This window comes from Stegodyphus dumicola, chromosome 7 (assembly GCF_044657685.1).
Source record: "Stegodyphus dumicola isolate Sdum_Otavi_A_Nest chromosome 7, ASM4465768v1".
Classification (NCBI taxonomy): Eukaryota; Metazoa; Arthropoda; class Arachnida; order Araneae; family Eresidae; genus Stegodyphus; species Stegodyphus dumicola.
The window spans coordinates 81,336,904-81,349,862 of NC_140774.1; the positions used below are offsets into that span (position 1 = coordinate 81,336,904).

The following is a 12,959-nucleotide window of genomic DNA, read 5'->3' on the forward strand; positions in this document are numbered from 1 at the left end:
GAACTCATAAAAAAATTGCAGAACTAGGCTGGGAAATTCTGTCACATACACCATATTCCCCGGACTTAGCACCCTCTGAACTATCACTTGTTTTTGTCCTTACAAAATTTTTTGAAGGGCAAAAAATTCAAAAACAAAGTAGATATCAAACAAGCACCAGCTCAATTTTTTGCATGAAAAGTTACATCATTTTTCAAAAATGGGATATATAAATTGCCCTCACACTGGCAAGAAGTCATTAATAATAATGGCAATTATATTATTTTAATAAAGTTTATTGACAGTAAGAAAAATTTGTATTTTGTTTTATTCCAAAAACGGACAGAACTTTCCAGTAGAGCGTATACTACCATAGCAACAACAAGTACATCATCCTTTTCATATCTGTCGACTTTCTATTTTGCACAACCAGCTCAAAATCGACAGGATTTTATTAGCAAACATCCCTGCCAACCTTCAGCTTCAAAACATCTGCGTTTTCTTCCTCATCTAGTGTCCTATATCTTAACAGAAGTAATAAAAAAATGGTTGAGATTCTGTGAGGAGACAAGCGAATTTTGCTGCTTCATTTGCTTTACTTTATTCCAACAGCTCAAATGAACACACTTTTGTTAATGGAAGAATGCGAGATTGGCACCATGTAATACAATGCGTGAATGAACATGAAACGAGTAAAATTCATAATAAATGTACAGAAGCATACATTATGAATGTAAAGGGAAAAGACATAGCATTTTGTTCTAAGTAACATCAACAGTTCATAAAAAATATGCAACACAATGAAAGCGAGTGTTGGGAATAATTATTGATGTTCAATTTATCGGAAAAAGAGGAATTCCTCATTCCTGTCATAAGAATGAAAATGTGCAAAGTTTAACAGATGTTAATGTTGATCATGGAAATTTCCTGGAAACAATACTATTATTTTCAAAATACAAACCTGTTCTTCAGAGGCTAGCGTCTGATCATCAATTATAACTAGCATCAAGAATGTCAGCTGAGATTCAAGAAGCGAATTTTTACTCACTTCAAATTGATACTACTATTGACATAAATCAAATAGAGTAATGTTCAGTTGTTATTAGATACCTTTATAAAGAAAACATATAAGAAAAAGTGATAGGTATTTTATCTTGTACCACTGGACTCTGTATGTGCAATATGATCATCAACTTCTTGCATGGACATTGATGTCAGAAAATATATCGGTAATTCTACATATGGGGCACTAAATATGCGCGGTGGTTACAATAGTTTTACTAAATGGTTGAGTGAAAAAGCACCTCACCCAATTCCTGTTTGGTATTACTCCCATGCTCTAACAGGGTTCAAAGCCACATTTTAGTTAAAAAAATAAGCACCTATAAGTACTTTTCAAGCACATATTAAGGAAAAAATAAGCACCTGTCTAATTACATTATATACAACTGCATAACCTTAAAAGAAAAATTAGACTTGTAATTTAAAATATGAGCAATGCAATATTTAATAAGAGAATGAGCATTAAAATTTCAGTTCAAAATATAGAAAATAAATAATAATAAGCCATATTAATTGTATTCGTTTGGCACCTAATAATAAATACGAGGGTTGGAACTTTAATAGTGACAACACAGCTGAAAAAATGCTACACAACAAAACCAAAGAATATCGCGTATACCACACGTGAACTACATACCTCCTTACCTCTCAGCAAAAAGATTCTATAAACGGACATAATTTCTTCTTCAGTGACAAAGTTCCGCTGTTCAAGTCCTATAATTGCTGTGTCAAGAATACCGACTAAATCTGTCAATCGAAATTTTTTCGTTTTCAATAACCTCTGTGTCACTTTCTTCACTCTCGGAAGCGAATTATAATGACCAGGAATTTGATTTAAATCATATCAAAGACGGAGTACATTGAGATGAAATACTACATTTAATAAGGAATTATATGCCAAATAAAATAAAAACATCTGCCCGGAAGATAAGGATAGTGCTGACAGATCAACTTCCAATTCATTGCGCGCCGCGGCGTTTAATCATTAATTGTAATCAAAACTGCTTTGAGAGTTTTAGGACCTAAATTTGGTCGAAATTTCGTCTGATTTTTTTTTTTTTTTTTCCCTATCAATACGCAAATCTACAATTTCTTTCAAATCATCTACTAGATACATGGAAAATTCAATTTCCACTTGATTAAGATATTTTTCATCAATAATGGATGGAAAAGTATTAATTAAGTAAAGAACAGATGAAAATGAAACTTCAGTCCTAAGTTGATGTCAGCAACTTCAGCATGTTTTAGAAATGGATCACTTAGTGGAAATTTATCTATTATATACGAACATGCAGTTACAAAAAAAGTTCGCACAGAATTGAAAAATGATTTCACTTTACTTTCAATCAACTTGACACTTTTTAAATATAGTCTTGTTTCCGCACCAATTACTAAATTTTCATTTTCTTTTTGTTTACTATACTTCTGAAATGGAAGAGATGTTAAGAGTAAAATCTTCATTTTCCTTAGGAATTACTGATGGTTTTACGAATCTAACAAATAAATTCATTAAAAGTTCAACAACTTCTATTCTCAATTTATGTATATAAGGAGCCTGTTGTTGTAAATTAATATTTACTGTTATAAACAAAGGCAAAGTATTTTTCAAAAATAACTAGTACAATTTGGTGGTAGGTGATTGTAACATTTTTTTAATGTTTTGCAATCTCTTTCCTTCATTCTCATTGTTATCTGGTTGATCTCCAAAAAAATTTATCACAGCATACCTCTGTTCCCAAATCCTTGTTATAGATTCTAAAGGCCCGCAGCAATTTTCTCGGCCGACTTATCTGACCGACAATATTTGAGATAGCTTGCCTGTCCACACGGAACGATTTTCTCATTAGTACAGGAATTCACTCAGCCAATCACCGTGAAAGGAAGTGTTCCCGCCCTCTACAGCACCACACTATGATTTGTAAACAAAGCTTACGGTGTTGTCAAAATAATGGATGACATTTTAAATTGCTACTATAGATACAGCTACAATTTTGAACTTAGTTACTGCTACAAAAGAAGCAAAAAAAGAAAATGCTTTTGGACTAGAAATTGGGTCAAACGACGAGAAATTCATGGTGCCTTCATAATACCTTGCTCCAAGAGCTGCGTATTGAAGACACAGTGCAATTCGGAAAGTATTTACGGATGATGTCGCGTGATTTTGATTTTTTGCTAAATTTAGTTTGCAGCAAAATTTTAAAAAAATATGCTTTTCTTTTGTGCACAGATTACTTCTTTTTTATTTTATTTATTTATTTTTAAATTTCATTTTCTGGCACTCCTATTTGTGCACTTAAATCTGGAAATAAAAAAATAACCATGTTTCAGAAAAAATAAATAACTTCTGTGCTTTAAATCAAAACCATTATTAATGAAAAAATAGACAATAATGTCATGAATATCAAACCAGTATGAGTAAAAAGTAATAAAGAATAAATATTACTACATTACAAAGCAACAGTGTAATTTCAGTGCAAAAATTTCAAATAAGAAATATCATAAAGGTGCAAAGTCTTAAGTAGTATATTATTGAACATTTAAAAACTAATATCAGCATAATTAAATAACTAATACAGTCTGAAAACTATGATCATATGACTGTATAAGTTAATCAGCTAATAAAATTTAGCAATATTGTATTAAATTAGGCTGTAATTTATTTTCACAAAACTCAATTAACACAAAACTGAGTTTGTGACTTGTGACTTTCTTTTGACCAGTAGATCTAAAACACGTGCCAAGGGCATTCGAAAAATAAAAAGAAAGGCGTTAAAATTCAATAAACATCACACCCGTAGGTGAAAAAATAAAAAGTGACATTTAAGTCATGCAGTTCGAATTTAGTGATGGAGAAACGAAATTAAAAAGGTTCTTGGGCGCAGAAAGTCCAAAACTAGGGTGGGGGATCGAACCCACGATCCCGATGTACGGAAAAAACCTGCTGTTGGCTCTGCTCTTTACCACTGAACTATGATCGCTCGTGTATGAGGTGTCGGGAAAGCTATGTACTTCGTCCCCTGATTAACTCCCATTTTCGGCGAAGTCAATTAGTCTCTGCGCTGCTTTATTTTCGACTGGAGATTTTGCTTTCTGAATTTTTTCAATAAGTGTGACCACAGTTTCAAGTTTCTGGATATTTTTATCTAGTACCCATGATATGGAATCATCAGTAGTTTTTGGAACCTTCCTTGGGGGAGTTAAAATAATTTTCTCCCTGAATAGAAAATATTTGAATATATAAAGTAAAGGGGAAGACAAATCTTACCAAAATAAGAGAATACCTTAATTTTTTATTTTTAAAATTTACATTACTTGTATCCCACAACACAACATTCTCTTTATAGAAATCTATCAGATGAAAAATTTTAGTTTCGCTCCAACTAAATGCAGCCATGTTTATTATTTAAAATGAGGAGAAAAAGCACGTGATAATTCAAAGCAATCTTACTGGCTAGAGACACTGATTTTATCGTACACTAGTGAGCAGTAAACACCAGTTCTGAAATCGCGGCAGAGAACAATGCGCAGATCCTTAAAATTGTTGCTCTACAAGAAAGTCGGCCGAGAAAATCGTTACGTGTAGACGGGCCTTAAAAGAGACAAGCATTTCGTACTGCAATATTTCAAAATTTTATGAGATTTTGCATTCTGTTCCAAAATTTCTTGAGCAACTTTAAAGCTATGCTTCCGTTTCGAACTTTTCTCCAAATAAAAATATATATATCTATTAAAAATATTTCAATTTCTGAACCAATTAATTTTTCAGTAGACTTTATTGCAGCTATATGCAAGAGGTGGCAGAGACAACCTCGGATGATTATACTTGATTTGAATTCGGAAACATTGCTTTGAAAAGCTCTTTGGAATGATCTGAAACAGAAAGCGGTAGATTTTGTTCAACTAAAAAAATAAAATAGCATTCGGCTTCTATAGGACCTGTTTCATCATCTTTTATTAAGAAATTCATTGTTTCTTTAGATTTTACAGTGCCAAGTTCTATATGCTTTTGAGAAAAAACATGCTGTTTAATCATCTTTTTCGCCATGTGCAACTGAGAAGTCTTGTTGCATACACTGCAGTGTGCGTGATTCAAAGAAATTTCGGATGCTTTAATGCATGGAAATTCTGAAGAATAGGAATCTTTAAATTTCTGCTTTGATAATTTAAGGCTTTTTCATTCGAGGTAGCATTATTAACAAAAAAACTTCCAACTGAATCACACTTCACAAGACACACTCTAAGCTCTCGCCGTAATCCAAACGATGAAGCCGAAGGCAGGCTAAACACGCAGCAGCAACAAACCTGGGAGACAGACAAAGAAGACAGATGTTGCGGGGGAACTATTGACAAGTAATTAACAGTTGGAGTTACCGATCTACGATTGGCTATTCTTCAAAACCAGCAACGCTCTCAACACGTGATATATGATGACATGATCTGTTTTGCGCACTGGTTCTCCTACTATGTTTCTGTAAACTCCGTAGTTTTTCCCATACTTTTCGTAGCTCGTAGTTTTTCATGAATTTCCGTAGAAACTACGGAAAATCCGTAGTAGTTGGAGTCTATGAGTATATTACAGTACAAGTGAAGAATCTGATAGTTTTGCTCATGTGCGTGTTGGATTTGCACAATGCTTATGGGGTTCCATAAAATTTTCGTAAATATTAGTGGGTCCCCCCCACTAAAAAGGTAATAAAATCCTGGTCTAGATAAGATTTTCTCAAGCTTTTTTCAAGCGGGGACAGCTTTTATAAATTAGAATATTCTGCGCACTACCTTAATCTTGTACCCTTTGAAATCAGTTTTTTAGCATTATTACTAGATACTTTTATTTTTAAAATAAATTAATTAAAATTCTTTTAATTTTTCTTTGGTATTAAACAGTTAAGTTAACAGAAGAAAATTTATATTCATTCTTATTAATGAGATGGACTAGCTTAATTCTTGCACAGCCATTTTATGTTTGGATGCATGTTTTAAGAAACACCCTAGTCCCTAAATCCTCTTTTGTTGCTAAGAGTAGGATATCCATAGACAGAATAACACATACTAAATTTTAAAAAATGTCACTCTTGAAAGGAAAAGTGATAGACAATTGCCATGTGTAATTTTCAGACCACAAGATTTTCAGCTATAATGTGGTACATGCAGTTAATTTAAATTTTATGTCTTTTTAGAACTCTAGGAAGACTAGAGAAGGCTTGTCCTTCTTTTACCCACTAGAAACCTAATCTTTTGTTCTACGAAGCACAGCACTTTCCTCTCTACCTATCATTAACAAGTACTGCATGAGAGTAATAAATCCCAATTACACCATAAATAACAAGCAATGTCTAGAATAACCAAAGTCATTCTATAAATCATGCAACAATATCTCTGCTGCATGGATCAATATGCAAAAATTCAATTGTCCTGGTCATACCTATGCCAGTCCTAGTGAATATTTATTACTAAATTTAAAGCAACTTGGAACAATGCAGCAGTTCCTTTTATTGTTGATCTTAATAGTGCAAAAAATATTGCCATGGAAACATTATTTAATGTATACTTTTCTCAAAATTTTAAAACTTTGTCTAATAGTAATAAGACACATTATTTCCAATTGAGCTGATTTTTGTTCAATGAAAGTCGAATTACTTAGAGTTCTACTGTAAATAACAGTTCTGTTGAATGATTTTTGCTTAAGATACTTACAAAATCATAATCTTATCACAAGACATTACTTGAGAAATAATTTTATTCATCCTACAATAACAGTTTATTTACTTCTACATTCTGCATGTATGAAAGAATCAGTCAGATATGAGTGGAAATGATTTTTACAGTTATACTTAACAGTTATTTCTTATCTATTGGTTTAGTATGTAAACTCTTATGCATAGGGTATCAATATTTTCCTCCCCCTTCCATCTTAAAATTTACTTATTAGAACTTCAAAATTATAATTTTTTTTTATAATTACAAAAACTGTATTTGATGTAATAAAACAATACATACCCATTTCAGAAAACTCAAAATTATAAAAACTAAGAATTTTAAGTGTACCTGCCAATCTAATTGCATAGAACCATCCATGATGAGCAAACTTCCATGTTCCAAGTTTACAAAATAATCAGCATCACCCAAAGATTGTTTCTTTGCTAACTGAAATAAAATGATTTCAATCACATTAAAAATATTATTATTGATACAAAAGTAGAAATGATGTAAGAAGTCCTAATAATAGCGTTTCTTTTTATGAAGTCTAGTTACATAACATCAAGAATATGTATTTTTAAGAAATTGTCCAAACTGTGTAAATTTTCGTGATACACACATAATCATTTCATTTTCAATGTATTATTTCCTCTGATCTTTTAAGACACTTATAGCTTTAAGACGCTATCAAATATGTCTCCATCTTACTATTAAGCTATCAATACCTAATATGATACAATCAAAGGTTAAAATTTCAGATTACATGTGGTTTTCATATATAATATAAACTACTGGTCTTCAAACTTTGCTGACTCACAGATAGAACTATAAGGTTTTTTCAGGGAACCCTATCCCACCTTTAGAAAAATATATCTTAAAATAATATTTAAAGTAAATCAATATGTTATAGATACTATACATAAAGAAAATTAAGGAAAGGTATTGCAGTTTTTATTTAAACTTTTTAACATAACATTAATGTAATTTACTCAACAGCATTAACTCATGCTTCTAGTCTCACCTACCTTTTATATTTAGTGACAGGCTTGTACTTGGACGTTTTTACACATATTGATGAAGTTTAGCTCTACTGATGCTATCTGCAGTCACATTTCATACTCTGCATTTAATATGTTTCCATATTCTGTTTTTGTTGCCACATACATTGATAAAGATTTTTCATGTAAATACACTGTTTCAAATGACACTAAAATGTTTATAGCTGTGTGAGAAACAATTTTACATACGCATCAACTTAACAATCGAAAAATTGGAGCTACTCTTGTGCATACATGACTGGTGATGTTATGTTATGGACATTGGGATTACACACATAAAGCTTGTGACTAATTTTCAAAGACACTTAAATGCATCATGATATTTTTTAGTTCATAGACACTGGGTCAATTAGAGTGAGAGCTTTATAATTTTCATTTAAGATTTTTATTTTGACTCACAACCCCAGTGTTCAATGGAATACAGTTTGAAGACCACTGATATAGACAAGACAGTTGGACAACTCTGTCAGGTAGACTGATGTCTAGACTGCTAGAGATGAAGTGAAGGGGAAGATCAAGTTTGTCTTACAGTAAATTCTAAATATTTTTTCATATTTTAGCATAACAGTCTAAGTAAATAATATCAATGAAAAATCTGATGCAGACACCACATGACTTCCTTGTACAGAATATTAAATTAAACACATTTCTGCTGCATTTCATTTAAACTTATTTCCTCGAGTTTCATTAGAGATAGCTCTTTCTCATTATATTAATTCAGTTCATGGCAAGACAAAAATGAATAAAACCTCAAAATATCTTCATTAAAAATTGAAAGATACAGAAAAACGTAAAACACCAAATACAGTTAAAACAATTTTTACAATTAAAATTAGAGATTCTACACAGAAACAAGGCATTCAGCCAGTGGGCAAGAAGTCAGATTTTCCGGTGCACAAAACTGAAAGTTTACTTTTGGTCTCGGCAAAAATACAATGAAGGCGTAGAAACTGAATTCATTGTGGATGCTATGCTGAGTCAAAATATGAGATAATTTAATAACTTAAATGATAATTCCAGAATGGGTTAAGGATGATTTAATTCGCAATAATAAAAGAAGACATTATCTTTGTTGATGTGAAGCTTAGTTTCTCTATACTGGCAACAAATCCATTATTCTGCTAAGTTTCAAATGTAAACAAATACGCCTGTTGTGGTAAAAAAAATAGGCTTAGCCGCAGATAAAAGTTTCCTTTTGGTCTCAATTGGCAAAAAGACACTGAAGGTGCAGACACTGATTCATTACTCTACTAAGTTTCAAATGTAAATAAGTATGGCTGCTATGGTAAAATAACTTACGCTTAACTGCAGTTAAACAACTTTTAAATTGTTGATAATTCTACAACTATTGCATGCAGATTAACTAAAGGCATAAAACCTTAACTGAAAGATAAGAACAGCATAATTAAATTATTTTTAAAGCAAAAATGCACAATTTACCAACATATAAGAATAAAACAAATTGAGCTCACTGAGCCGAGTAACAGAGCAGATATGTGTGTATATATATATATAAAAATATTTATTTATATACTTTTGGTGCAGTCAATTGCAACCAAAAAGGGAGATGCACAACTCCATATTATAGCAATACTATATACAAAATTTCAACATTTTGAGGCTACTCGTTTTTGAGTTATGCGAGATACATACATATGTACGTTCGGACGCCACAATAAAAACCTCTTTTGAATCCATTATAAATCCGTTTTCTAATTCGCTTGGTCCTCTGTTCTGTCCTTACGTAAAGATGTCACGTAAAAACATTGTTAAATTGCATTAAATAGTGGTCAAAATGGATAATTTCGTTGAAATATTACCCGGACTGGTGCGGCCATTTGCAACCAAAAAGGGAGGCACAAACTCTACATGTTATAGCAATCCTACATAAAAAATTTCAACATTCTGAAGCTACTTGTTTTTGAGTTATGCGAGATTTGTAGGTATAGACATCATAAAAAAAACTCTTTTGAATACATTTTAAATCAGTTTTATAATTTATTTGGGGGAAAAGCGTCCTTTACTCTGTTGTTACATACAGATGTCATGCAAATTTCATTTGATAGCAGTCAAAATGGATATTTCCATTTAAATATGATACCCAGAATTTTTCACGATTATAATATTTCCTTACAAGGAACATTTCCTTATAAGGAAGTAAAAAGAAAATAATAATAAACTTTTAAATGCAACTGAATCTGACTTGTAAATTAATGCAATGAAGGTGGAAAAGTACCTTTTAGAAAAGAAACAAATTTTATATGAACAGCTTTTGAAATTCAAAGATCTCCAATCCAGTGAAACTGACACCTAAGCCTGCATTTAAAAACATTTTTAAGGATACGAGAACAAAATGATTTTACTATTTATTATTCTTTTCAAAAATAATATATATAATAATGGCAATGTAAAATATTTTTTACCTTTAAAAATCTCTTAAGGTGAGGATAAATATAAAATGTTCATTTATCACAAATAATTTGCATTATTAATGAATAAATAATTTATTTTTTATCAGCAGATTATAAATTTGTAGTGTTCAAATTTGAGTTTCTTCTAAAATTGCACGGAATTTTATGTGTTTTCACACAACAAACTTCTAAAATAATATAGAGAAAGCAATTATATAAATGCTATACGCATTTCTATAAATATTCCACAAATTTCTGTAGAACATTCTTTCTTCAATGCAGTATCTCATACATTTATTTAATTGATTCTATAATTTTATATATATTAATACATTTCATCTTCATACATTAAGATCTTTACATGACAATTAGAACAGTATTCATGTCACAGAAAATAATTTTTCAAACTTTCTCATCTCTCTCATTCATACAAAAACATAGTTAATTAATGCAAAAACGTAGTTAATTATGGACAATGGAAATATTTTCCTTATATATTTTATGTATGTATTTTAAAATAATGCTTAAAATGGAAATTGAAAAAAATTAATACACTTTTCATTGTTTTCCATATTTTCTTCTTAGCTCTGCCTAGCCTGTATTTGCTTTCTCACAACCTAAATTTGAATGTAAAATGCTGTTTATCAGAAGTCCAAGTATTTGTTAATACAAAAAAAGCAAGACTGCAGTTGTAATATATGCACAAATAACAGAATTATGCAAAACATTAACACAGAACATATGGAACACTAAAAATTTCACAATTAAAAACTGATGTATAAAAATATAACATTACATGTTTTTTTGACCGCATTTCAAACTTTCTAACTGCACCTAGTGACACGGATGCAATTGTAGGATCTATTCCCATGGTAAGTTCATCATCACTGTGCCAAGCTACACTATCTTTTTCATTTCTGTACAGATTTAATAGTACAGAATTAAACTGTACATCACAGCCATTTGCCTTTAAAAAACTTTCTATCCTTTCTCTTATTTCATTGACTTTAACAGGCATCTGAAATTACATGAAAAATAATGAATACATTCAGAATACAAAATTTCATGTTGAAAGTGTTTTAAAAAAAATTAGATGGTAAAATAGTATACATCACATCAAATTTGCATAACTAAAGCTAAAAAAAAAAAAATCTATATTGGAAATCAGGTAGCAAGGTAACATTTATTACATCTTTAAAACGGTAATAACAAATATAAAATGTATTTTAAAACTTCTTAATTGCCAAAAAAGTGAGAAACCAATTACAACTCATTTTTTTAAATATCATTTTAATATAATATAGATAATGATTAAAATTATCTATGACAAAGTTTATTTCACAGGTAAAATGTTTAAAAACTCTATTTCAATATACTTCACATAATTTGAATTTTCCCAATGAAAATAAAAAAATATCTGTACCTTTGAATACTTCATAAATTTAATATTTTCAAAATTTGTTCAATGAAATAATATGCACCATTATGATGATGCTTGAATAATCTTTTACTGAATTGCCATAATATGAGAAGTCTTCAACAATGTCGTAAATGAGGAATAACATGCAAACCTCATGTGTCCAATGACATAATATGAGGAGTCTTCAACAATATCATAAATGAGGAATAACATGCAAACCTCATATGTCCAACCCAATCAGCTGGAACACAGGGTAAACTAATGTACTAGTATTCTACAGCATTAGCCATCAGCTGAATTATGAAGGTAAATACGGTATTCCAGAATATCTTCAGTTTCTAAAATTATCTGCATTTTCTCAAATCAACAGTATGATGTACTTTAAAAAAAAAAAAAAAGTATTATCATTTGCTACTGTAAGATGATATATACAATTTCTTAAGCATATATAATCATGAAACACAACAAATTTTACAAAGTACTCTTAATAAATAATGAAGTATTAAGACAAGACATAACAAATTTTTATGAATTACACTACAGCAGCTTTTTTTCATATTATTATGAACTGAAAACTTCTGCATCAGTTTATCACATTAAAATGCAGCAAAAAGTTTAAAAAATAAAATCTGTATTTAAATAAATATGAATTTAACCTTCCTACTATCTAAGAAAATATAATGGGATTGCATCATTTTCTAAAACTTAAAGCTAATGGAATATTAAGTCTCTAATAATACAGCCATTGTTTTCATTTCTAGAAAATTTCAGTCACATATAATAATGAAATGTACTGCTAACAAAAGTCAAGCATTTTTACTCTCATGCTACGAAATATTGTAATCATAAGAATTAGTTAATATACAGAGTTATGCAAAATAGTACATAGTACTTTAACATAATATATAAATATACGCATGCAGACTAGATGGTGGTCTATTTCTTCCAAAACTTCTAACACTTGTTTGAACATGTTTGGCGTTACAAAGTTCTGAGTATTACCTAGGGGTCCTTTGTAGGTCCTCCAAGTTGTGTGGCAGTGGTGGCACTTGCACTTTTTTTTCCGCTAAACTCCACAAGGTAAAGTCACAACGGAATGGAATATTAAGTCTTGTTTGAGCATGTTTGGTGTTACAAAGTTCTGAGTATTACCTAGGGGTCCTTTGTAGGTCCTCCAAGTTGTGTGGCAGTGGTGGCACTTGCACTTATTTTTCCACTAACTCCACAAGGTAAAGTCACACCAGGTGATGTCTGGTGACTTGGAGGGTTAGGAAAACATTTTCTAGCGTAGCCAGTCCAACTATTAGGAATCACATTGTTGCAAATTTCACA

General features: G+C 30.7%; 1 protein-coding gene across 1 annotated transcript in view; it reads right to left on the reverse strand.

Annotated features, from left to right (window-relative positions):
• The window catches only part of LOC118193944 (uncharacterized), a 61,037-nt gene that overhangs the window by 11,771 nt on the left and 36,307 nt on the right, over window positions 1–12,959 (reverse strand). The window contains exons 7-8 of the mRNA XM_035365109.2: window positions 11,004–11,225; window positions 7,087–7,185 (exon numbers count right to left, since the gene is read on the reverse strand). Coding sequence (XP_035221000.1) covers window positions 7,087–7,185; window positions 11,004–11,225 — 321 coding nt within the window. The remainder of the gene's footprint in view (window positions 1–7,086; window positions 7,186–11,003; window positions 11,226–12,959) is intronic.